Raw genomic sequence first — 27,355 nt, forward strand, 5'->3', positions numbered from 1 at the left:
ACCAAGCTAAAACAGTATAACTTTTTCTTTACTGTACAGAGCCTTTGCAGACTATTTCGTTTATAATAGTTTCGCTTTGAAACATTGAGATGAAATATTTCATTAGCCATTCAGGTGGTACTTTAACTGTTGCATCTCCTGGTACACCTGCTATCATCGCCTGAGATTCTAGTTTTGGAGATTAATTTAGTTTAGTTTGGCCCCAGGCTTCTAGAGGTTAAATCCAGGCCAGAGGTCAGTTACATTTATTATTTCAGGAAGGGTAGCTGTCCCGTCTTTGTAAACACATCTGTTAAAATAGCCTATTAGAGATGACACAAACTCTTCAGAAAAATAGTATCTAGTTTTGAAGGTAATACAGAGATGATACCTGAAGTTGGAGGGGATGTGGAGGAATGTTACACCCTGGCTGAGCTCCCCCTTGTGGCTGGGCACCAGACTGCTATATTGACCAAGCCTTTGAATCCCAGGGGCTTTAAAGCCTACTGAGTCTGAGCAGCATCCAGACCCAGCCTCTATGTTTTGCTTTTCAGGCACACTCCTAGGGTACAGACCACCTGTCTAATATCCTTTCTTGGGATGTAGAACCCATAGTTCAGCTGCCATAGGCCCAAGGCCACTGTTGACCCTCATCTCCACAGTAGTTCAAGAATTTCATTCCCAGAGCTCCACACTCATGGGTGCTTGCGTTTACTGTTTAACCTTTCAAGGACCTTGTGACGGTTAAAACAAGAGAGCACAGACTTTGCAAAGGAATCGCTAAAGCATACACAAGTTACTCATAGGCAAAGTACAAGAGTTACAGAACTAGAAAAAATAAACACCAGTACGTAAAACTACCTCCTTCAGTCATCACTCCAAGAGTCGTTTGGGTTAATGTCCTTCAAGATCCCAGGACCTTTTTACACTCTACTCTTCCTGTTCAGCTCTCCTGTTAGCCAATGGCTGGCTGGTGAGACAGCCCAGACTCAAGAAGGACTGACCCTTAAATAAAATTCTGATCTCCTCTTATCAGGTCACTCCCTCAAGCAGCTTCAAAAGCCCTGTCAGTCAGGTGATCAGTTGCTCAACTCCAGCCTTCCTCCTTTCCTCCCCTAGGTCTAAACTGGGAAAACTAGTTCCCCTGGACTGGAGCCGGCCCATTGTTCTGGGTGGACCCATTTGAATGGAGCATCATTGAGGCTGAGGGATTTTGATGGCTTTCCCATTGTGAGCCCCTCTGCTAGGGGTAAGGATTTCTACGAATACCTCCTGAGTGTCCCAGCTCAAGATGGAAGCCACAGCACAGTTTCCAGTCAAAAATAACTGAAGCATCAGAATGTTGTTGCAGATTGATATAGACATGCAGACACATACTGATCTGTCACAGTGGGGCTATGAGGAGGTATGGTGTGGGACATTGCGTACTGCGTGGCAAGCTGTGTGACGTGAGAAGGGAGTTAGCCTGTGCACAGTGGTATAGGGTGAGAGGATCAGGGTTATGAGGGAAGCCTTGAGGAAACTGGGGCTGTGAGGGTGCTGGGGTTGTGAGAAGTAGGGGTTATCACGTATGTGGGGTTTGAGGGAGTGAGCACAGATGTGGGTGGAGAAGGGAGTTGAACCACCAAGTGGTGGCCATGGGGTTGAATTGGGATGTGGGGATGGCAGGGAGGAATGGAACTGAACAGAATGGTGATGGGTGGCAGGGGACGAATTTGGAGAATCATGATGTGCGTGGAGTGGGCTTTCTTAATTGAGTCATGATAATGAGAGAGGAGTTGTGCTTCCACTCTCACAAGACCTAGGAGATTGAAGCACAGTTTCCCTCTGGTTGCTGTTTCCCTCGTGCTCCTCTTGAATAGCATTCCTTTCCTTCCATGTTTTCCAGCCTCCAGCTGACTCTAAAAGCAGGGCTAGAGAGGAACGGCAGTATGACAAACCTCCTATGCAGCTCTTCTCTGGGCCATAGGAGTTTGGTCTGAGTAGATTGCGTGTCTGATTCCAATCTCTCACCTCAAGCAGAAATCCTTCTAATCCCCAACTCCTTCATTCTAGCCCCTAGGCCAGGGGTGGGCAAGGGCTGAGGGCCACATCGGGGTTCCGAAACTGTATGGAGGGCTGGTGTAGTGTATTAAATTGCTCCCCATAGGAATGTGCTACCTACAGTGTACTACTTACAGCTGCCAGTCCTGGTGCTCTGAGTGGCAGGTAAGGGGGTGGGAAGCTGGGGGGTTGGATAAGGGGTAGGAGGTTCCAGGGGGCAGTCGGGTCAGGGAGCAGGGGGCAGTTGGATAGGCATGGGAGGCCTGTCACTGGTCGGGGGTGTGGATAAGGGTCAGGACAGTCAGAGGACAGGAACCAGGGGGGGATTGGATGGGGGTGGGGTCCCATGGGGGGGTGGGCAGTGCCCCGGGAGGGGGAAGTCAGGGGACAAGGAGCAGGGGGGGTTGGATGGGTTAGGGATTCTGAGGGGGGCACTCAGGGCGGGAAGTGGGAGAGGGTGGATAAGGAGTGGGGGCCAGGCTGTTTGGGGAGGCTCAACCTTCCCTACCTGGGTATAGCGTATTAAATTGCTCCCCGTAGGAATGTGCTACTTATGGTGTACCACTTACAGCTGCCAGTCCTGGTACTCTGTAAGTAGCACATTCCTACGGGGAGCAATTTAATACACTACACCTGGCAGCTCTCCCAGCCGCGCTGCCCGGCAGGAGCTCGCAGCCCTGCTGCCCAGAGCAGTGGCAGCGTGGCGAGCTGAGGCTGCGGGGGAGGGGCCGGGGCGCTAGCCTCCCCGGCCGGGAGCTCACAGGCTGGGTAGGATGGTCCTGCAGGTCGGATGTGGCCCGTGGGCTGTAGTTTGCCCACCTCTGCCCTAGGCACTCTTCCCAGTGCCTGAACTGAACTGTCCACAAGCAAAGATTAATTGCTGGCAGCCTAGCAAGGCTGCTGTTTGAAACACAGTACTTTCAAAGGTGATTCTCTAATGCTTTGAGATATGAAAAGTGAAGTTTGTGTAACACAGAGACCTGACAGATCACTTTTATAGGATGGTGCTGTTTTTCTTGTTGCTGAATCATTTGACCTAAGGGAAAACAATCTCTGACCATTTTTCAAGCTTGTTAGTGGTTTGGGAGGCAGTCAGAATCTCTCTTTTTAGGAAACAGTGTTTGATGAAAAATGATTACTTTGACATTTTGCAAACATTATCAGAGCTAAAATTTCAGAACAGTCTTTCTAGCTAGACTGTTAGACTGTTTCTAGCTAGACGGCTGCTATGCCCTTCCTTTTTTAAAAAAATTGTTGGTTCCATCCAAGGTTTTAAAGAAGACAATGACAAGCTCTACAGGTCCTGATATACCCATCTCTCTTTGCATGGATCCCAATTTCCCCTTTCCTTCATCCACACCTTTTGGGGAAGGATAGTCTTGTTATGAAAGCACAGAATTGTGAGCCAGGAGATCTATCTTCTCTTTCCAGTTATGCCAAAAACTTGTATGTGTGATTTTTTGGAGCTTAGCTATCAAGGTAATAAACAGAGCTGAGTGAATTTTTTTTTCCAATTTTGAGGGCCAAATGTGGGGAGGAATCTGTTTTGATTCAAAACAAAATTAATTTTTTTAAAGTTTTGGCATCCAATCTCAAAAACATTTTGAATAGACAGAAACATTTTGAGTCAGTTCCATATTATGATTTTTTGTTTTGTTTTTTTCAGTTCATTTTGAATCAACCAAAACATTTTCAATCAACTCGAAACACACACACACACACACACGAAAATTGAGTTTTTCATTTCGATTAATCTGTTTTGGATGTTTCTCAGATGATTTGCTGGTTTGTCTTTTAATTAGACAAATTTGAAATTGAACTGCCATTTCAAATAAAGTCAAAATGAAACATTTTAAAATTAAAATTTGAAATGAAACATTTCAACTCTTTCAAAAAAAATTGCAAATTGAAACTATTCAGAATAATTTTGGGCCCCCAAAATGCATTTTTTCATGAAAAAAAATTGTGTCCAGCTCTACTTTAGACATAACTCAGCTATTGACACAGAAATATATTTTCATTGTCTGGTCTGTGGTAAGTGCACACAATAAAGAAACAGCAATAGTGACTGGCATTTGAGATCTAAAACTTTCTGTTTTAATAAATTAAGGTGTTAGTAGCAGATAAAACAATGTCTTTTAAAAATATGGGCTCAAATTCTCTTCTTCTTGTTGGCGTAAATGAGTATAACTGCATTGAAGTTGATGTGGTTACTCCAGATCTATGCTGGGCATAACTAAGGGAAGAATTTTAACTGTATGATTTTTTACTTAACGTACTTTTAAGGGCAAAGTCCAACCGTTAGCTTGATTTTCATGGCTTTTGTGTTGCTTGTAAATAAATATATCCCTTTCTATAAATGAATAAAATCTACAAGTGGTAATATTAGTGCTATGTGGAACCCTTCAGTCTTTTTATTCTGTACATGCAGAGATGATAATTAATCCATTTACAAGATACGTTGAATTATTTCATAAATATAGTATTGATAGTTTGAGGAGACTAGTGAAAAGTTTTGTATAAAAGGAATCTTATAATCATCTTAAATTACAAATAGCTTCTCTAGAGCCTAATAGTAACAAATGTAGAATTACCCAAATATGCTTAAAATACAAATTCTTGAAGTACAAATAGACACAAACATCTGCATCTCTTAAATTTTAGTGTAAAGGTGAATTGAAATGTATTTCAATTTATTTGGGCAAGGTTTGGATTCCAAGAGTGGTTTTAAATTTTATACTATACTCTATACTCATTTGGAATTTAATCTATACTCATTTGGAATTTAAAAGGGCAATAACCCTGATTAAAATCAGTGCAAGGCATCTTTATCAACCTACAGGAAATAAAATGTTTCGTGCTCCCCACATGAGCTTGCTGCCGCTGTTTACCACTGCTATTACTGAGCTTGCTGAACTGAAAGTCAGCACAGGACGTCTCTTGTGCTGCTTTTGTTGGGAGAAAGCTGCATGAGGAAATCTACTCCTTCTGAACTACCTCTTTTGCATAATCAATTTTTTGTGGGTTAGTTTCAAAAATATTTTCAATTTTTTTTCTAAATTTAAAATATGTAGCCTTTTATTTTATTTAGGATAAATTTAGTTATGTTATCTTACACCACCATGGGTTCGGTTCTGGTTGCTACAGTTTCAAGCTTAAGAGAGTGAAAGTCACCTCTGCTACTTGTCTCAGATTTAGAGACTCTAGGAGTACATGCAAGGATAGTGACCACACATACACACAGGTGTTGGAACAATATTTATAGTGGGGTTGCTGAAAGCCATTGAACAAAACTGTAAACCCTGTATATGATGGAAACCACTTCAAACAAGAGGGTGTGCCACACTCCTACTTCCAGCACCTATGCACACACATTCAGAAGTACATAGTGTAGTCTGTATTCCAAATTGTTTTGCTGGTTGAGAACCACTGCTCCAAAGCACTTGTAACCTCTCCCAGCTTGGTATCATCTGCAGATATTATAAGTGTGCTCTCTATCTACCATTACCTAAATCATTGATGAAGATTGTGACAAAGTTCCTCCTCTACCTTGGTGGGTCTTGCACTTATTGGCGGATTTGCTCGCCTTGGAGCTTCACAGCAGCCCTCAGTTTGGCCATTGTCATGAACCCACAGTCCAGGTCAACTCCTCCTGTGTCTGACCAGGAGTTGGGAGGTTTGGGGGGAACCCGCACCCGCCCTCTACTCCAAGTTCCAGCCCAGGGCCCTGTGGAATGCAGCTGTCTAGAGTGCCTCCTGGAACAGCTGTGTAACAGCAACAACTCCCTGGGCTACTTCCCCATGCCATCCTCCCAACACCTTCTGTATCCTCACCATAGGACCTTCCTCCTGGTGTCTGATAACGCTTGTACTCCTCAGTCCTCCAGGAGTATGCGTTCTCACTCTCAGCTCCTAGCGCCTCTTGCTCCCAGCTCCTTACATGCGCACCACAAACTGAAGTGAGCTCTTTTTTAAACTCAGGTGCCCTGATTAGCCTGCCTTAATTGATTCTAGTAGCTTCTCGATTGGCTGCAGGTGTTCTAATCAGCCTGTTTTAATTGTCTTCAGAAGGTTCCTGATTGTTCTGGAACCTTCCCTGTTACCTTACCCAGGGAAAAGGGACCTACTTAACCTGGGGCTAATATATCTGCCTTCCATTACTCTCCTATAGCCATCTGACCCGACTCTGTCACAAAATACTGAACAGAACCAGACTCAGGACCAATCCCTGCAGGACCCCATTCCGCGTGCACTTCCAGCTTGATTGTGAACCACTGATAACTACTCTCTGGGAACCGGTTTTCCAGCCAGTTATGCATCCACCTTATAGTAGCTCTATCTACATTGTATTTCCTAAGTTTGTTTATGAGAAGGTCATGCGAGACAGTATCAAAAGCCTTACTAAAGTAAAGATATACCATGTCTACTGCTTCCCCTCCATCCACGAGGCTTCTTACCCTGTCAAAGAAAGCCATTAAGTTGGTTTGAAATGCTTTGTTCTTGACAAATCCATGCTCATTGTTACTTATCACTTTATCTTCTAGGTGTTCGCAAATTGATTTTTTAATTATTTGCTCCAGTATCTGTCCGGATACTGAAGTTAAGATGGGCTTTGCAGTGTATATAGGAGAGGTTGGGGTTACACTTTTCTCTGAGAAAATCTTGTACTCCATGTTGTACCATGTCTTCCAGAGAAGTTTGCATCTCCAGCAACTGCACAGCCTTCTGTTTGAGGTCCAGTTTACAAGCATTTAACTCTTCTAAGATGTGAGTTGTCACAGATGCAACCAATGTGTTTCTATAACCTGAACATCTAGAAATGCATCTACTGGCTTAGATAGATAAAGTATGCAGTGACATAATACTTGACACCCATTTGCATTGATGCATTCATCAGCCACGTATGCACATTTTTTGAATATGGTGAGAGAGTTCGTCACTTTTTCAACTGATGCTGAATTTTTCACTGTTACACCACATGCTTCTAACCACTCCGTTTAGTTTCTTGCAGAAAGATAGTGATCATTTGCCAGTCTTGTTCAGAACCAATGTCCAATTTCAGGGTTAACAAGTGACAATGCAGTTAAGATTGGTCTCCAGTTCATAGTTTCTGGTATCTCTTCCTTAAAAAGAAAGTACGATGTGACAGCCATATTTGTTCTCATAAACTGTGTGGTGTCTCCAGCATTCCTAACAGCCTCATTAAGTACTAGAACTGGCTTTGACAATGACCTGGCTTACAAGGCTTTCTGCATGTTGATGTAGTCCAGAGGTTTGGTGTTTTGCAGCCTTTTCACGTAGTTTGTCAGTATTGGCTTTGCTGATTGTTCTGGCAAACCAAGCTCTCCAGTTTTACCAGTTGTAGCAGTGGGAAGCTTTCCTTCTTCATAAGCTTTTTTGCAAGAGGTGCACCAGTAGCCATCTTTTGTAACTTCAATGAATGGGAAATGTTTGACTGACAAACATCGGGAACTGCCTTTATGCTATGGAGACAGTGTTTCTTCAGTAGATCGCTGTATTTGTGCTTCAGGCTATTTGGATGTAGATACACCACTTGAACCTTCAGATGGCATGCTGGTATGTTCTTCATCTTGGTTGGTTTGACCGCTGGAGGGGGGCAATGGGGGAGTTAGGGGAGGTGTAGGGAAATCCCTGCATGTGCTGTTATTTGCCCCACTTCCCCTTGTGCTTCTGTGTGCCCCCATGCTCCTTCTCCTTGTTCTGCTTTTTATGGGTTGCTGGTGTTTGTCCCCACAACTCCTACCCCACAAGAACCAGCTTCACTTCCAAGCATCAGTTATGGTAAATCCATGTCTCCAGTGCATTCCCCTTCCCATACCCTACCCAACGTTTCAAGCTCTGCAAACTCAAGCAGAATGTGCTGTGTAAGTTACACTTAGGGCTTGTCTACACTGACAGGGCTGCCCCGGTGCAGCTGTGCTGCTGTAGTGCTTAGTGAAGACCCTATCTATGCTGACGGGTGAGCTTCTACCATCAGCGTAGGTACTCCACCTCCCCGAGAGATGGTAGCTAGGTCAACGGGAGAAGCCCTCTCGTTGATATAGCAGTGTCTACACCAAGGGTTAGCTCGGTATAACTGAGTCACTTAGGGATGTCAGTTTTCCCCTGAATGATGTAGTTATACTGACATAAGTTTGTAGTGTAGACCAGGGTTTGGGTTAGAAATTAGATCGATATAACTATGTTGCTCGGGGTGTTAAAAATCCATACCTCTGAGCGATGCGGTTAAACCGACCTACGGTGTTGGGAGCATTCTCCCGTCAACCTAGCTACTACCTCTCCGTGAAGGGGATTATCCAGCCCGCTGGGAGCACCCCTCCTGTTGGCATGAGTAATGTCTTCACTGAAGCGCTGCAGCAACGCAGCCTGTTTTAAGTGTAGACAAGTCCTTAGGGGTTACATTGTGAAAGTTTTCTTCACAACTATAACATGCTAGAGCCTTTTATTTTCAATGAAAACTGAGACTTGATAGAACAGCCTAGAAGTTTGCCAACCGCTCTCCCTAGGCCAGTTAGGGCTTGGTCTACATGGGGAAATGTACTGGCAGAATTTTACTGGTATAATTGTACTGCTGTAGTTATACTGGTATAACTTCCTGTGTGGAAACTTATTCTGAAATAAGAGTGGCTTTTTTCATTTTAGTTTATACCATGTCCAAAGCAACATAATCTAAACAGAAAAAACGGCATTTTTATTCCAGAATAAGAGTGTACGCATGGGAGCTATATTCATATAGTTCTAGTGGTATAATTATGCTGGTAAAATTTACTGTGCAGACAAGCCTAAAGATATTTTCTATCTCTTTCTCCTGTTACAAGTAGCATAATGACTCATTTATTTTTCTGAGATTCTGTGAGAAAATATTTATTCTAAGGGCCTGATTTTCACTTTCACCAAGGATCTTTTATACTGAGCTGACAAAATGTAATTGATGCCCACTTTAAAGCTCCCTTATGCTACTGGAGAAGAGTAAAGAGGCCTAAATGCAAACCAGGCCGTAAAATTTTGGCATAATTCATACCTTCTGGAGACATTTTTTCAAATTTGTTTCCGGAAAGTTGCAAATATCAGTTTGCTCAGATGGAGAAAAGAAAATATTGAGATACAGAGAGGTGCTTCTGCTCCAAACAATTCAAACAGCCTCAGGGTAAATTTTTCAAAAGTGCCTAGGTGACTTAGGAGCCTAAGGGCTGGTCTGCATCAGGAACTTACATCAATATAGCTGCGTCTCTCAGGGGTGTGAAAAATCCACACTCCAGAAAGACGTAGCTATACCGACCTGACCCCCTGCTGTAGGCAGTGCTAGGTTGATGGAAGAATTCTTCTGTTGGCCTAGCTACCGCCACTCCGGGAGGTGGATTACATACACCAAGGGTTCTCAAACTTCATTGCGCCGTGGCCCCTTCTGACAACAAAAATTACTTCATGACCCCAGAAGGGGACACTGAAGTCTGAGCCAGCTTGAGCCCCACCGCCCTGGGTGGGGGGCCTCAAGCCCCGCTGCCTGGGGGCGGGGAGAGGGGGAGCAAAGCTGAAGGCAAAGGGCCTCAGCCCCAGGCAGGGAGCCTGTAACTTGAGCTCCAACGCCGAGCACTGAAGCCCTTGGGCTTCGGACCCGGACCCCAGCAAGTCTAAACCAGCCCTGGCGACCCTGTTAAAAGGGGGTCGCGACCCACTTTAGGGTTCCAACCCACAGTTTGAGAACCACTGACCTACACCAGTGGGAGAACTCCTCCTGTTGGCATACTAATGTCTACTCCAGTGGTTTTCCGCCTGTGGTCCGTGGAGCCCTGGGGATCTGCAGACTGTGTATAAGAGTTCTCAAGGGGTCTGCACCTCCATCTGAAATTTTTTAGGGGTCCGCAAATGAAAAAAGGTTGAAAACCACTAGCTTACACCGAAGAGCTACAGTGGCACAGCTGCAGCGCTGCAGCTGTGTCACTGTAGTGGTTTAAGTATAGTCAATGGCACTTCAGCTCCTAAATTATTTAGGTAATGTGGCCAAGTGGCTAGTGCATTAGACTGGTGCTCAGGAGACCTGGGTTCTATTCCTGGCTCTGCAACTGGCTTGCTAGATGATGTTGGGCAAGTCATTTAATCTCTCTGTGCCTCAGTTTCCCCATTTGTAAAATGCGGAAATGATACTGACCTTGTTTGTAAAACGCTTTGAGATCTATTGGTGAAAAGTTCTATGTAAGAGCTAGGTATTCTTCTTTTCTCTTATTTTGAAACTGTTACCCGTGATATGAGATCATGTCTGGTATTATTTCTTAAATCAGGCATGTGATGTATATATAGTTTCTATGTATTATTGCTGTAACACAAGTCAGCAACACCTCGTCTTTGGAAGAGAAGAAACAGTTTTCCTAAATGAAGGTAAAGAATTGCAGACTTGAGGTTTAACTTGCATAAAATGAAGCTGACAGTATTAAATGAACTGACAGTAACAAGTTTAACTAAAATAACAAGGAGTCCTTGTGGCACCTTAGAGACTAACATATTTATTTGGGCATAAGCTTTCGTGGGTTAGAATCCACTTCATCAGATGCATGGAGTGAAAATACTGGAAGGATGGGGGTTGCTTTACCAAGTGTGAGGTCAGTCTAAGGAGATAAATCAATTAACGGCAGGATACCAAGGGAGGAAAAATAACTTTTGAAGTGGTAAAAGAGTGGCCCATTACAGACAGTTGACAAGAAGGTGTGAGTAACAGTCGGGAGAAATTAGTATTGGGGAAATTAAATTTAGGTTTTGTAATGACCCAACCACTCCCAGTATATAAGTTGGGCCTAATCTGATGGTATCCAGTTTGTAAATGTTGCACTTCATGAACATTACCTTTGCCATTTCCCTTTTATGTTGGCCTCAGTAACTTTATTGTTGAAATACTTTTTATATATTTATGGCTTTATGGAAAACATAGTGGTGAAAACAGCCTGACATACTGATAACTTAAAGCTTTGTATATAAGTTTTTATTGGAGTTCAGGGTAACAATACTACTAAATTTTCTGCTTTTCTCGTGTCTTTTATTACCAGGTTTCATGTCTGTTGTAATTTAGCCAAACTTTAGCAACATCTATATGCTAGTAAGCTCAGTTAATTTCTGTTATATTCTCCTTCCACTTCCCTATGAATTGCTTAGTTTATAAGGCCCATAAGGTAAGCTTGACATCTTGGTTTCAGTTGTAGATATGGTTTAGTGCCTTGAGTTAAATAAGAATTACGGTTTCCCAACATAACACAGCAAAATTAAACAGAAGATCTTGATCTAGCTGTCAAAGCAGGCTGAAGGTAAAAGTTACATATTCAGGTACTAACAAACAATCAACTTTCTGCAGAGTTACTGTATGATACGACTTCGTCTGGCACTCAGAATTTTTTTTAGTATTCAGTTTGCTTAAACAAAACTATAACAATTGGTTTATAAATTAGCTATTTATAATTCTCACAGAGTATTTTCTGTTTGCACCATTAAGATTTTGTAGAGAGGGGAAAAATTTTGCTTTTATAGGCAATCTCGCTGGGATGTAGTTCTTGGTTTTTGTTTTTGTTTTTGTTGTAAGGTTTATGAGCCTAATTTTAGTTCAGTTTTAATGGGACAGCAAATTACAGACTGACAGTGTGGAGACTAACTTGAGTTTCCCTGTTGAAAAGACATCCTGTGTTCTGAAATACACCCTATTCAATTACTGAAAACGGTGAATGCAGTTGGTAGGACATAGGTATGTGAGTGACATAGACATGGATTGCATTTTCTTCCTCTTGCTGCTGCTCCACAGAATGTGAACCCAACCAGTTTCATGCTGTTGCCAGCATGCATCCTCTGCAGTCAGTAACAGAGAACAGAAAATTAGGAAGGAAGATGATGGAGATGGGGACTAACTTTATTTTAACTCAGAGGTTTAGGAGAATAAGAGAATCCCAGCAAAATGGAGCTCAGAATCTGGAAATCTGTTTCAATTTCTGAAAAATGTCAGATGGTTAATTAAAACTGCTGTCGTTACGTCTTCCTATTTAAGGTACTTATGGGCCCCATTACCATTGTATGTCTCAGTCTTTAATGTATATTAAGGGACTTGCTCAAAGTCACACAGGAAGTCTGTGGCAGAGCAGTAAATTGAGCCCCAGTCTTCCAAGCCCAAAACTGTTGTCTTAACATTCTTTTTTTGTTGGCGCAGGTTAGTGGCTTCTATAATAAACTCTGGGAGGCAGTAATCCTTGGAGATAGTTACTAATCATCTATCAAGTCTTCTTGACTAAATGGTTTTCCTTTTCTTTTGTTATTTGTTACACTCTGATTTAGAAAGCAACACTATAATAACTGATCACCATTATATGTTAAAGACACGGGGAAGGGATATGAATGCTCCTCCTATTTTCAAGCAGGTTCCTATTTTTAACCCAAGCCTCCTTTATGAGCCAGGGAGAAAAGGAGAAAATTAAATTAAATGGTTAGAAATACTATACTAATTTAAGACAAATAAAAGATTATTTCAATAAATATTAAATAAAATAATTTAGCCAGGTAGCATAAGGAAGGTTCACTTCTGTACTCCATACACTAGAATCTTGCCAATCTGGATTTTGCTACTCTGCAAAACCAACAGTTCTCCTCAGAAAAATCAGATAGTCTCATGTCACAAAGGTATGGAGATAGCACTATAGTGATGTCTCTTGTGATTACACTTACAAAATATACTACAGTATGTTTACTAGCAGATCATAAAATGTAAGTAATTAAAACTAAACTACACTTGTCAAATAAATGAGCAAAGATCAAATTTACGAACCTAAAATCTGAAGTTAGGCTGTTAAATCCATGTTTAAGTACCTAAATAGAAGCGGCCTGATTTTCAGAGGTGCTGATCACCTACCTACAGCTACTATTAGTCTGTGGGAACTGCAGGTGCTCAGCACTTAAAAATCAGGTCACTTTTATTTATATGCCTAACTTAAGGTACTTAGATTTAAACATTTTGATTAAATTATATTCTGATTCTATGATTTTTGTTTATTGCAAACTAATCTGTAATGGATTCCCAGTCCATATGAATTAATGAGGTTCTGCTGTACTTTGATTTCTCTCCATTCTTTACATTTTGGCTTTTGTTTATTATTACACTTTGTCTTGCTTCATCTATGATAGCTTCATGTAGTGTACTAATGGATTATGTCCCATTTATTTTATTTACTTCCCAAATCCTCCCTTAAGCCAGTATAAAGTCTGTGAGTCCCAAGAGGATTCCTGTTCTCACACCATATTTGGTGTAAAATAGATATAGGCTAATTACTTTGATATTGTGAATTTGCTTTTATTTGCTTTTTTAATATTTTTTGCTGGGGCCTGGATGTATTGACGACCATCAGTAAGTATATTAGAATAAGAGTGTTCAGTACAAAACACAGAGAACAGCTAAATATTTAAAGGATCATGTAAACTGGTTTTGAGTGAACCTGGCTTTGGTGTTAGAGTAACAGCTGTGTTAGTCTGTATTCGCAAAAAGAAAAGGAGTACTTGTGGCTCCTTAGAGTCTCTAAGGTGCCACAAGTCCTCCTTTTCTTTTTGGCTTTGGTGATGTGCAGATGAACTTGTCAGAATGCACACGGCTACAACAACACTGCATTCAAACATGTTCTTCTGTTGAACCCTGATTGAATCATGAGATTGCTCTGGCCACCAACAAATGAGTATTGTTCCTGCAGCATTGTTTCAAGTGTACTTTGCTTTTCCAAACACGTATACTGCCTCAGTAATATCTGGCTCAAAACTTCTAGCTTCAATCTGGGTAATTTTGGTGTAAAACTAAACTGTAGCTAACAATAAACTGGTGAACAGTGATTCATTATTGTCAGGCGTCAAGGTTTTGGTTGTTATGAGATTGGTCAATAAAAGAGAGAGAGGTCTGTATATATGTAAATTAGTTAATGTGCCAGTAGATGGTGCTCAAGAATATGCACCACTGTTCCTGAATTTTTCAGGAGCAAAGCAGCTTTTGTATACTGCAAATGGGATTCAGTGGTTGGGCTGAATGGGTGTGGATCTATGCTAAGGATAGCTGTTCTTTCTGCTTGCTGTTTTTTGGGCTTTAATCCAGCATTCCCTTTGGGCTCATCTTATTTATTGCACAATAATTATGGAATCAATTAGCTATGTTTAGTAATAAAGCTGCTGCATGAGTGTAAACCATCTTTATGCATGGTGTTTCATTCACCTGTATGTCCTGATCAAAAGAGTTTTTAAAGGGCTTGATATTGACTTGGTGCCATTAAGAACATTTGGAAAGCTGGGCATTGGTAATAGAGCCTGTAAGTAACCATCCTTGGACTAGCTCTCCTTCCTGATCTAAGTGTTGTCAAATGATCTATGTCAGATTTATGTGGAAGATGAAAAAATTATAGTCTGAACTAATACAGTCTGGTTCAGATTAAATCGTTTTGCCTGGCAAATTTAGCAGAGCCTCTATCATTGTTTCTTCCCATTATCTTGTTAAGAATCTGGATAGCCTGTCTGCTTTATGAGGCAGTTTATTTCTTTGTTTGCCCTAATAGAAACATGTGGCACAGAGTTAAGAAAACAAAGGCTGTCCTGCTGTCTATTATTTTGGTTAGGATTATTTTGGTTTTGGTAATCCAAAACAGGTTTATATGGCACTTCAAGAATGGGTACGAGTTAAATTTTGGTTGACGTTGGAGAGAGAAAAATGGCAAGCTTTGGAAAAGCAAATCCAGCTGGCTGCTTGGTCAGTCAATTGCAGGAATTCAATTAAGGTTTCAAAATTTGTTTTTCAGTTTATATGCACACAGAGAGAATGAAATACACACTATTTTTACCAAATAGAAATTTGTGTGTTTGTGTTTGAGGGGGAGTGAAGAGGGGGTGATAAATAAGGTGTATTGCATTTTTGATTGCAGAATGTATGCATCTATGCAGAGATGAAGAAAAAAATAAGTTCTTAAACTTGCATGTGCTTGTATTTGAACCATAGGATTCAAAAAGATAAACTGTTTTGACAGAAGATGTTTCTGGAAATATACAGATCTGGTGGCAGAAAGTCGTCTTATTCTTGCTTGCAAGAAGCCGAGATATGGCACACTCTCTGTCTTCACGTGATGCTAATTCAGGTTATTGTCTGCCAGACTATTCAATTCTGCATAGGAAAAAATCTAATTTAAAAAAAAGAAAAGAAAATTAAATGGAAAAAAAGACTCGCTGGGTCATCTTGTCCATGCTTCTGCTAAGTTCACGGCAGCTCCTTACCATATATTATTTTACGCTTTGTGTAAATGGAAGGGGTTTCTATTTATTTTTTATGCGGTCACTGGATTTAAGAAAAATCCTATGGTACGTGGTGACAATACAGTTTTATTAAGCTAAAATGCAAGACGCTCTGTCCTTAAGGACTGTGCCTCAGATGAGCAGTCAAGTATAAGTGCTTGTGTTTGTATCTGTATCTAATATAAAATTCCTATTAATCCTATAAAAATAATAATGCAAGGGACCGTGAGTTAGACCTATTATTTGTTTGTATCTTTAAAACGGTTAGAATCTTGTTGTGAGTATTGTCTTGTCTCTACATTTTTGCTGGCAAGGAAGTGGGGTGGGAAACCCTCAAGAAAACTGGTAAGAAGATGTGCTCTACTTGAATTCTTAAACCCATGGTAGGATTTTAAGTTTGTTTTAACTTAATAGCATTATATAAAGACAGATTAGTATTACGGATTTTCATTAACAAGACTTATAAGAACATCACTATAACACAGATAGCATTGCTGCTATGCGGTTGATTATACGTTTAGCTCTGAATTTTCATATAAAGTTATATGGCAGAGGAGGCTGGCTGGGGTGTCTTCTAAATTGGACAGGAGTCAGGGGAGGAAACTGCTCAGTGAGGGAGCTAGCGATGGGCATGGAAGCTCGGCAGTGTTAGGTAAAATGGGAGAAACTGGAAATGGGTCAGTGCTCAGCAGGGAAGCTGGTTTAGGTGTTGAAGTGGGTTGTTGAGAAGGGCCCTAGGAGCCAGAGTGGGAAGTAGAGGATGATCTTGACTGTTGCAAAGTAGGCACTTGGTAAGGGAGAGGCACTCAAATAAACTGCTTGCAACCCTACTCCTTTCCTGCTCCCCGTGTTTCCCAAGCAGCGCCTTCCCTGCTCAGAGTTCTCCAGTCAGTAACTTTGCTTCTGGTTCTGTTGAGCTACTGCTTCCCTATCAGAAGCTTCTTATCTCCAGCTTCCATGTTCAGCCACTCCTAGTCTCAGTGTAGTATTTTCTAAATGGACAACCATCCTAATTCTCAATTACTGAGGGACAATCTCCACTCATTGATATATTTTGCTTTCCACAAGCAAATCTCTGTATAACTTTTAATGAGTGACGTACCCGAGTATTCGGATTCTAATATCTAAACTGTATTGCTAAATCTATTCAGCTAAATTTGGGTTATTGCTGATTATGTACTCTATGTATCATATGACTTTTAAAAACTAATTTTATATTTGTGGATGTTATAAGCATTATACCCAGATGTGCAGATACTCTTTTCCCAGCCTATGTATTAGAAACTTATTTTAACAATAGCTTTCCTTGTCACTCCTGCCAGACTTTCTCTTCTCCTCCAGTAAAAGTGACATTGGCTGTAGCAGCAACACCAGCACCCCGATTCCCCACCACAGTTTCCCCAAACTTTGCAAGTGTTTTCAGGATCTGGTTCCCCTCCCAAGAAGAAAGGCTTAGCATTGACCAAAAAAAAAAAAAGTCATGCTTAGATAATCATGTAACATGTATGCTGAAGATGGCACAGTGAAGGTTGACATAGCAGGAAGGAAATCTTCCAGCATGTTGACCTGATTCTGATCTTAGTTATACCAGCATAAATCTGGATGTCACTGGAATTACTCTGGATTTGCACCAGTGTAACTGAGACCAGAGTTGCAGGTTCTGTATGTAAAGGGTGAGTGTGGTATGGGGAGACCTAGAATTAAGATTGGCGTCAGAACCTTTTCATGAGAGTGTTGACTTCTTAGCACTGAAATTTGCCACTTAAAAAGTTATAGTAAATTAATTTTTGTAGAGAAATAAATTTTTAATTTAATTGTATATTATTAGTAAGTTTAGAGAATTATTTTTAGCATTTAGTTAAATACTGTTGTATCCTCTATCTTTACTATGAAGCCGTTCAGGCTTTTGGTTATGACTGAAGTTACATAGCATCTGAGATGATAAGCTCAAACCCTGATAAGTTTGTCATATTATGTTATATTTACTAGATATCTCTGCAGAAAACAAAATCTGCTTTGTGAAAATGTTGGTGGTTTGTTTTTTTTTTTGTTTTTTTTGGTCTCTGTCCAAGTTTAGAACTTGCAACCTCAGATACTGCATAACTGCAACCCTAATCACAGGTATCCATAGATGCATAGGTTTCCAGTGTACTTATTTACCCCATTCAAAAATTATTTTAACCTTCCCCCCGCCCAAACTATTACAACAAAACACTGTATTAAAGAAAAACTCACCACCAAGGAAGTGCCATCCAAAAAAAAAATTCTTGGCCTGCCTGATTGTTCTCTAGTGTTGGACCTGTTGTTCAAGCCATTTGCTACTGTCCAGTGTCAAAGGCTGGGCCCTATTCTGCTAATTCTTACTCAAGTGAGTATTCCTCACTCATGCATATCAAAGTCTGTGACTGCTCTCCTGGGTAAGTGTTACTTGAGTGAGAACTGCAGGATTAAACCTGTATTTTATAACATGATTAAATGTTTACCCCAGTATGTTGCTCTAAAAATGGGAAATCTTGTTGATATTTTGCTCTCTTCCTTACTAAAGTACGCACTGGGAATAAAAAATATGCTGACAGTAGGGTTTTTTAAAGTATTTGTTCTAATTAGTTTTACAAAATAACCTGACCCTCTACTGAAACATTCTACAGCTTTCAACAGTTATGAAAACTGAGCAGCATTATGTTGCGACATTTTATTATTCATGCTTAACAGCTCTTTAGGAATTTTTATAATGTGGTGTTTTTTCTTTTGTGTTTTTCTTTGTTTTTAATTTCTTAAATGATCCCTCTTTTCAGATTTCAAATTATAATCCTTTTCCTGATCCATTGCTGAAGCCCTGTGATCCATGTCAGAAGTACTTCCAGGTCAGATGCCCTTTCACATATTTCCATAAGCAGAATCTTTAAAAATCTTTCTCTTCTTACCAGGCCCATATTTGTTTTAATTTTGCATTCATGAGTGGAACAAGCAAACACTTTCCTTTCTTTCTTTTTTTTAAACTGATCCTTTCTTAAGTAAATTCTTGCTTTAGGAAAGGTTTTTAAAAGCTGAATAAAGTACAGTCACAAATAAATATGTTCTATTAAAAACATTTATGTTATGTTTGAATACTGATGTTCTTGTGTTTGTAGCCAAAAAAAGCCCTGCATTGTATAAGGTTTGTGATGTGGCTTTTGAAAAATATCAATAAGGGCTATTTGGTTAATATTGTTATTTGTATTACAGTAGTGCCCCACTCAGGATCGTGACCTCATTGTGTCTGACACTGTACAGATGTGGAATAGTCCTGGCCCAAACATGGATCAGTATCTGGTTAAAAGATTGGAAACAAAGTGTAGGAATAAATAGTCCATTTTCACAATTGAGAGAGATGAACAGTGGGGTCCCCAAGGATCTGTACTGGGATCTGTGCTGTTCAATATATTCATTAATGATCTGGGAAAAGGAGTGAACAATGAAGAGGCAAGGTTTGCAGGTGATGTAAAATTATTGGAGATAGTTAAGTTCCAAGCTGACTGTAGAGAGTTATGGGGGATGTCACAAAACAGAGTGACTGGGCACCAACATGGCAGATGAAATTCTACATTGATAAGTGCAAAATAATGTACATTGGAAAAAATAATCCCAGTTACACACATATATAATGGGGGAATCTATATTAGCTGTTACCACTCAAGAAAGAGATCTTAGACCATGGACAGTTCTCTGAACACTTCAGCACAATAAGCAGCAGTGGTCAAAAATGCTAACAGAATAATAGGAAATATTAGGAAAGGAATAGAAAATACGGCAAGTCATAATGCCTCTATATAAATCCATGGTACACCCACACCTTGAATACTGTGTCCAGGTCTGGTTGTCCCACCTCAAAAAGGTTATAGTGGAACTGGAAAAAGTTCAGAAAAGGGCAACAAAGGTTATCAAGGTTATGGAACGACTTCCATTTGAGGAGAGACTAAAAAGATTAGGGCTGTTCATCTTTGAAAAGAGAGGACTAAGGAGAGCGATTATAGAAGTCTATAAAATCATGAATGGTGTGGACAAAGTGAATAGAGAAGTGTTATTTACCTTTTCCCACAATACACAAGCTAGCGATTTTAATCACCCAATTAAATTAGGATTAGTACAAACAGAAGTACTTTTTCACACAACGTGCAGTTAACCTGTAGGATTCATTGCCATGAAATGTTGTGATAGCCAAAAATATAACTCAGTTCATAAAAGAATGAGGTAAATTCATGGAGGATAGGTCCACCAATGGCTATTAGCCAAGATGGTCAGGGACACAACCTCATGCCTGGGGAGACCCTAGACCTCTGACTGCCAGAATCTGGCAGGGGAAGACATGGTTGGATCACTCCAACTGCGTTGTTCTGTTACACTCCCTCTGAAACTCTGGTACTGGCCATTGGTTAGACCCAGTATGTCAACTTTTAATGTTTTTCTGATGAGATACAACAGGTCTGTATTAGATACAATGGACGTAGGGGAGAGAAAGGATTAATTTAAAAAAAAAATAAGATAAGTAAACAGGAGTTAAGGAATCTAGCTGAACACCTGTGTATATAGTATTCTGTTTCAGTACCCAAAATTACTTTCTTTGAAGCTATATACTAACCATCATCCCTGGTGAATGGTTGTACAGGTATATGATTCCTGTAGTTAAGGTTGCTCAGTGCTTCCCATTATAAAACACCATTTTCACTTACTTTTAATTTTGCCAAATTTTAACCATTTGGGCTGAAACTTTCCATGTTGCTGGTCTGTCTCAGGCTAACACTCTCTCTATTTATAATTATTTCAGCAAAAATGGTTACACCATTTCCCAGAAGAAGGTTAGGGAAAAATATTTTGTTTTGCCCATGTTTAAAAAAAATTAGCATTTAGTTTAGAAACTGTATTTCCTCCATGCTTTGGAGCAGGGACTTGAAATTTAGCAGGGGGTTCACCCTGGTGTCAAGATGTGTATTTGGCCATCCCTGTGAAAATCCGTTCAAATTTGGCCAAGTTTTCATCCTCTCAAAAAATCTAAGTTGCACATGCTTAGTCGAGACATATTAGAGTTTGGCAGCTATATTCTCTGAAGATTCTGTCTGCACTGAGCATGCTTTAGCCCAGAGCTTCAAGGACAGAAAAGGACTTTCCCTGCAATTGCTGTCTCTGCAACCAGGTGACACTGGGGTGCCAGGCACAGGAACTGGTAGGAGGGAGACTGTCTCTCCTGTGCTCTTAGTGGTTCCCTGCTGGTGCCCTGGCAGCATGGTAGCAATGTGAAACCACCTGACTGAAATGCCGGGGGATGAGAATTTGTACTTAGAGGGTTCATGAATAGGGACGTCTGTGCCTGGGGCAGGGGATGGGATTAGGGTGGGAGGCTAGGACCTGGGACTAAGGTGAGGGAACTGGGATGAGGAGCTAGAGTGGGGAGGCTGGGAAGCTGTGTCAGGGTTTGCAGGAGAGGGAGAGAGATGTGGAGCCAGGAGACCCACAGGAAATGGAACAATGGCAAAGGCAAGACAACCTCAGGTGTACACATTCAAAGCATCTAAGCTAACAATGGCTGGGCCATCAGTGGGGAAGAAGCTATTACGTATGGCTAGAATGGCTACTCTTCCCAAGGCTAAGCCTGGGATCAAAGCATATCTAAAACCTCAAAGACCCTGGAAGGGGGTATGAGTGAGCTAGGGGAGACCACCAAGATTGTATCAGTGAAAGGCTGGCAGGGGATGACAGAGAGAGAGGCAGATGTTGTGACTGGGGCAATGTGCTTCTCTCAGCCACACAGTTAATGGGGGTTGAGGGAAACTTACAAAGGCGTAAGTAATACCCATGCATGTAGGCTGTTTATTGCTTTCATGGTTTGCTCTACATGCTTTGTGCCTTTGAGAAAAGACAAAATAATGCTTGGTTTTGAAGATGCTTGTTCTATGTCACTGCAAATGTGTGCTGTGACTGGCTCCCTAAGGGAAACTCTTACCGGTGCCAATACCGAGTTGGACCTGTGCTAACATGGTTGGGGATCAGGGGGCTGCAGCCCAGAAATCCAGTTTTGGAGAGTGGAACCGCTTGTCTGTAGATCCCTTGCCTCATTTGTTGCAGAAGCTGGGGGTTGTAGTGAATGAGGCAGGGGACTGCAGGAAGAGAGAGGATGCTCTCATGGTTAAGGAAGTTGAATGCTACCCTGCAGAACTGGATTCTATCCCTGCCTCTCCCACAGAGCTCCTACATGATGCTGGGCACATCATTTAAACCAGACTTGTCACAGGTGGCTACTAGCTGTGTGCTCCTCATTTTCTGGGTGTCCGGCTTGAGATCCTGAGGTCTGATTTTCACCAGAGCTGAGTACTCTCAGTTGCATCGGAAGTCAATGAGAACTCTTCTCTGAATGAAAAAGTGATATAAAATGCTAAGTTCTCTGAAAAATCAGGTCATGGGCATCTCAGATTGGGCAACACTGTTGACATTAATGTCTCTGTGCCCCAGCTGCCCATTTATTAAATAGGGCTGATAATACCATATATTCTCACAGGGATGCTATGAAGGTAAATAAGCTAATGTTTGTGGAACACTCAGATAGCTGAACCTGCCCCCATTGAAGTCAATGGCAAAACTCCTACCCGTTTCGGTGGTGGAGGTTAGGGTCCTTAACAGGGCAGTATAGGACTGAGTTCAGGATCAAAGCTCAAGAGGGTTAAATTAATCATTATAGTGTCTGATTAAAAAACGTCTGCTGTCCGTTCCAGGGGGCTTTCAGAATGCTATGGAAATTGCAGAAGGCTAGGTTTCTAGTGGCTTTCACATCTCCCCATTGACATCAAAGGAAGTCTTTCCACTGACTGTAGTGGGAGCTGGATCAGGCCCACAATGCTGAAGTTAACCCAGACTATATGAATGACGAAGTTGGGACCATATTAAGGCTGACATTGGCATGAACCAGTATTGCTTGCAAATAATTATTTGAGTATGCCTTATAATTTTTTCTCTTTATCTGTATTCTCTTTGTTCTCCGCTTTACCTCTACTGCTTCATTGCTTTCTTTGTTCTAGTGAAGTATTTAAAAATGGCCAACAACAGGATCTGGCAGCAAGGGGTAAATTCTGTCCCTCTCTATAGGTAGGTCTACACTTACGGCGGCATGTACAGTGCAGGAACTGCGTGTCCCATGAGCATGGGTATAAATAGCAGTGTAGACGGTTGGTGAGGCACTGCTTAGGTGAGTGGAGTACAGATATGCCAGAACCCTAGGGGATATACACTACGTGGCTCTCCATAGGCCTGAGCAGTGCCTCCCCTGTAGCAGTGTAGTGTCTCGCTCTCACAGCTTTTCCCTGCGTCAGGGAAGCTCCCTGCTGCCAGAGCCTTTCCCTGCTTCTTCCCGCTGCCGGAGCCATTCACTGCTGCGTGTAGCTACACGCTGCAGGTGAAGCTAAGGCTTTGGCAGGTGCAGTTCTATAACATAACACGAGGGAGCATAGGAAGTGTGGGTGGAGTAAAGGGGGAGCACACACTGTGTGGCACAGCATTCTGACGTGTGGGGACTCCCAGTGTGACATTGCATATGTAGTGGTGGGAGCATTGGCAGTTAATCCATTGTGTGTGGCTCTTTCAAGTCTCCAGCGTCTTAGGGCACATAAGACTGTAAAAGCCTCTGCAGAGCAGCTCTGCAGACGCTCTGGGACTTTAAGGAGGGACAAGGTTTCTTTCCCGTCCACTCACAGGCTGGGTGCTAGCAGGAAGATCTGACCCTTATGGATTAGCAGGTCCAGTGGAACAGTGGTCTCTCACGAATCCTGGCCTATCCACTTGGAGCACTTTTATGCTGTGTATGCTAAAGAGCAGTGCTCCTTTATGGTCTTTCTGGAAGTACAGGGTTCGGGTTAATTCATGGAAAACTGTGGTTTAATATTTTATTTTCTTTAAGTCTCATGATTTCAATTAAATGTAATCATGAATATTAAACACATTTTCTTCATTAGTTTAAATCCTTCATGTTCCCTTTTTATTTTCAATGATGTGCTGTGTGTCCTATCGTAACGTGCCTACTCTAGGTGCATTAGGAAGTAAATGTGCCATAATGGCAAGGCATCTTCGTAATTACTGGCTTCTGCAATGGCAATGGAATCAGTTTTACCATATTGAAATACTTCCGTAACTCTGAAACCAGATTCTTGGAGCAGCCAGAGGCTGTGTATTATGATTAATATTTATTATATGTATTACCATAATGCCTAGGAGCACTAGTCATGTTGTTGATCACTTTTCTGACAGGAAAATTGTACATTCATTTTACATCCTGATACCTCAGGGTCCCATTCAAAAAAACAACATCCACATCACTGTGGGTGGAGGCTGTTCCTCTCCTTTATGCAAATGCTGGGATATTATTTTTCTGACAATAAAATAGAGTAAGGGAATAAAACCCCTGGGGGGGAGAGAGAGAGAAATGGAGACTGCAAGTGGTTCTAGTCCCAGAACTGGAACTACATGTTTATGAGGTTGGCAGGCAGAAAGGTGAAATGTGTTCACATAAAGCAGGGGTGGGCAAACTGCGGCCCTTCAGACATTTTAATCCGCCCCCGAGCTCTCGCTGGGGAGCAGAGTCCAGGGTTTTCTCTGCTCCAGCCAGGGAGCGAGGTTGGGGGCTTGCTCCACTCCGTGTTTGCCGTGGCGCTATGCTGCTCTCAGAAGCAGTTGTGTGTCCCCCCAACCCGCTCCTACACGTAGGGGCAGCCAGGGAGCTTTGCATGCTGCCCCCACCCCAAGCACCACCCCTGCAGCTTCCATTGTCCAGGAACTACAGCCAATGGGAGCTGCAGGGGGGGGGCGCCTGCAGGAGCCGGAGGGGACATGCTGCTGCTTCCGGCAGCTGCTTGAGGTAAGTGTCGCCCGGAGCCTGCACCCCTGCCCCATCCCTGATCCCCCTCCCGCCCTCTGAACCAGCACAGAGCACGTTCCTGCACTCCAAACCCCTCTTCTCCAGCCCCACCCCAAAGCCTGCACCCCAATCCCCAATTCTGTGAGCGTTCATGGCCCGCCATACAATTTCCAAACCCAGATGTGGCCCTTTGGCCAAAAGGTTTGCCCACTCCTCCGATGTAAAGGCAGTACTGTATGGTGTACTGGGAAATGTGAAGTACAGACTTGGGGCCAGCTCCTCCCTTGCTTTGCCTCTTGTGACATTACTTATACATCTGAGGGAAGTGAGTGGAAAACACTCCCAAATCAAAATGGTAATACTGAGGGGGAAATGTGGGTTGGAACTAGTTTGGACTTCCTTGGGAATTGGTAGGAACACTCTAACTGTGAGATGTAACCAAGTGAAAACAGTTGCACCTGACTCAGAATTAAAGGGGGTGGATGAAGAAGAGGCGCCAAAAGAAATCTGATTCCCTGAAGTTTTGAATTGCAAATTGGGATATGCTTCCTCTGGACAAACTGACATTCTGAATGAAAGCATCTTAGTGCCTGAAGTAGGGTGTTATCTTTTCCTTCTCACTCTTTATCTTTATGTTCTGTTTCTGTTCTCACTCCTACCTTCAGGTAATTTAAGCCCTTCCTTAGTACGCCTATATTTTCTAGTACATGCAGTAATTCTTTCTCAGGCAGTGTCTTCCATCCTTGATAGATAGGAAGTGCTCTTCACGTCAGGATGGATTTTCCCCATCTATATTCCCTTGTCCATTGTTGCCTTCTGTTGTTTCTTTTCTTCACTTCACCTTTTTCTAATCTCTCGCTTTGTCACTTATTGATCTGGTTCCAACCCCTTCTCTCCCTAATTTCTTCCTTTCTTACCATTTGATTCCTCCTCCTCCTTTCCTTTCTTCATTTCCATTCTGGTTCTCCTCTCTCTGCCACGTACTTGTGTCCAATCCTCCCCACACCTATTAATACTAATTCCCAACTCATTTGTTTCTAACTGATGCTGCTCCTAGCTCTGCTTAATACTTCAGTTTCAGGTAGAACAAGGAATGGAATACAAATTACAGGATGCAGGAGCTGCCTGATAGCGTAGGAACAGCACTTTGTAAATGAGTGTGTAGATGAGTATGACGGCAGGGTCAATGGAAGATAACCAAAAATCTACTTCATGAGAGGACATACTCCCTCATCTAAATATGTGCACTACTTAGGCTATGATGGTTAGGAGTTGCACATTTGAGTTAATGTATAAACAATAAGAAGAAAAGGAGTTCTTGTGGCACCTTAGAGACTAACAAATTTATTTGAGCATAAGCTTTCGTGAGCTACAGCTCACTTCATCGGATGCATTCTCAAATAAATTTGTTAGTCTCTAAGATGCCACAAGTACTCCTTTTCTTTTTGCGAATACAGACTAACATGGCTGCTACTCTGAAACCTGTATAAACAATGTAATGTATAAACAACAGTGAGGTACAATAACTTCATGTTGAGCCATTTAAAACCTTAGCTCATGATTCACTTTCTAGGAATGAGTCAGTATTCGTGGTAGATGTTTACTTAGTAGACTAATAATCATGTTGGTTTGTACTTACGTCTCCATGTGTTGATTTTGTCATTTGAAATGCAATCCACTGGAGACTGAGTAAATCATGTGGAAGGATGTGTTTGAACTTTATCTAGGAAGATATATGTTTCTTAAGAATTCTGTTTGAGACAAAAAGTAGTTAGAAACATTGCAGTGGACACTGGAATCTTCACAACTGGGGTGCCTGCTTGTAACAATATTAATTAACTGTTAATTAACTGTATATAGATTGTAATCTTATTTCAGGTTGTCATAGTTAGATGATGATGATTATTATTATTATTTTACGTTTTATTTTACTGAAATGTACTATGATTTTCTGATTTCAAAAACTGGCCTGCATAAATAGCATACAATTTTGGACACTCTACCAGGCATAAACTGGCAGGGGTCACAATTATCCTTTCCTTAAAAGTTTTACAAAGAGTGTGTTGGTTGATCACAGGATGACAATGAGCCACCAATGTGATGTGGCCATGAAAAAGGCTAATGCAGTCGTAGGTTGCATCAGGCGAGGTATTGCCAGTAGAGACAGGGAAGCGGTAGTACCGTTATACAAGGCACTGATGAGACCTCACCTGGAATACTATGTGCAGTTCTGGTCTCCCATGTTTAAGAAAGATGAATTCAAACTGGAACAGGTGCAGAGAAGGGCAACTAGGATGATCAGAGGAATGGAAAACCTACTTAGGAGACTCAAAGGGCTTGGCTTGTTTAGCCTAACCAAAAGAAAGCTGAGGGGAGATATGGTTGCTATCTGTAAAGACATCAGAGGAATAAATACCGAGGAGGGAGAGGAGTTACTTAAATTAAGGGCCAATGAGGACACAAGAACAAACGGATATTATCTGCTCATCAACAAGTTTAGTTTTGAAATGAGACAAAGGTTTCTAACCATCAGAGAAGTGAAGTTCTGGAACACCACTCTAAGGGAAACAGTGGGGGCAAAAAACCTAACTGGCTTCAAGACTGAACTTGATAGGTTTATTGAGGGGATGATATGATGAGACTGCCTATAATGGTACGTAACTGATCTGCGACTGCTAGCAGCAAATATCTCCAGCAGCCAGTGATGGGACACTAGGTGGGGAGGTCTCTGAGTTACTACAGAGAATTCTTTCCCAGATGTCTTGCTGTTGGGTCTTGCCATATACTCAGGGTCTAACTGATTGTCATATTAGGGGTCAAGAAGGAATTTTCCCCCAAGTTAGATTGGCAGAGACTCTGGTATTTTTCACCTTCCTCAGCAGCATGGGGCCAGGGTGTAAACTAGTGTAAATGGTGGATTCTCTGTAACTTGAAGTCTTTAAATCATGATGTAAGGATTTAAGTAACTCAGCAGAGGTTATGGATCTATTACAGGTTATAAGTCAGAAGTGAGTTGGTGAGGTTTTGTGGCCTGCAATGTGCAGGAGGTCAGACTAGATAATCACGATGATTCCTTCTGACCTTAAAGTCTATGAATGTTTAACGTCTAGATTGCGTTCAGACCAAAAGAAATTAAAAACCAAACCAAAAGAAATTAAA

The 27,355-nt window shown here is 41.7% G+C and overlaps 1 protein-coding gene across 8 annotated transcripts in view; it reads left to right on the top strand.

Annotated features, from left to right (window-relative positions):
- Positions 1–27,355, top strand: part of APBB2 (amyloid beta precursor protein binding family B member 2) — a 325,422-nt gene that overhangs the window by 124,515 nt on the left and 173,552 nt on the right. For 2 of the 8 annotated variants that reach the window (XM_084625566.1, XM_084625568.1), the window contains exon 2: positions 18,117–18,185. The exons of 5 other annotated variants lie outside the window; for them this stretch is intronic. In XM_084625566.1, the coding sequence (XP_084481692.1) occupies positions 18,167–18,185 (19 nt within the window). In that variant the 5' untranslated portion in view covers positions 18,117–18,166. Of the gene's footprint in view, positions 1–1,098; positions 1,229–18,116; positions 18,186–27,355 lie in introns of all 8 variants that reach the window. One more of the 8 variants, XM_084625567.1, reaches the window with a different exon arrangement.

Source organism: Lepidochelys olivacea (assembly GCF_965140295.1).
Source record: "Lepidochelys olivacea isolate rLepOli2 genome assembly, chromosome: 4".
Lineage (NCBI taxonomy): Eukaryota > Metazoa > Chordata > Testudines > Cheloniidae > Lepidochelys > Lepidochelys olivacea.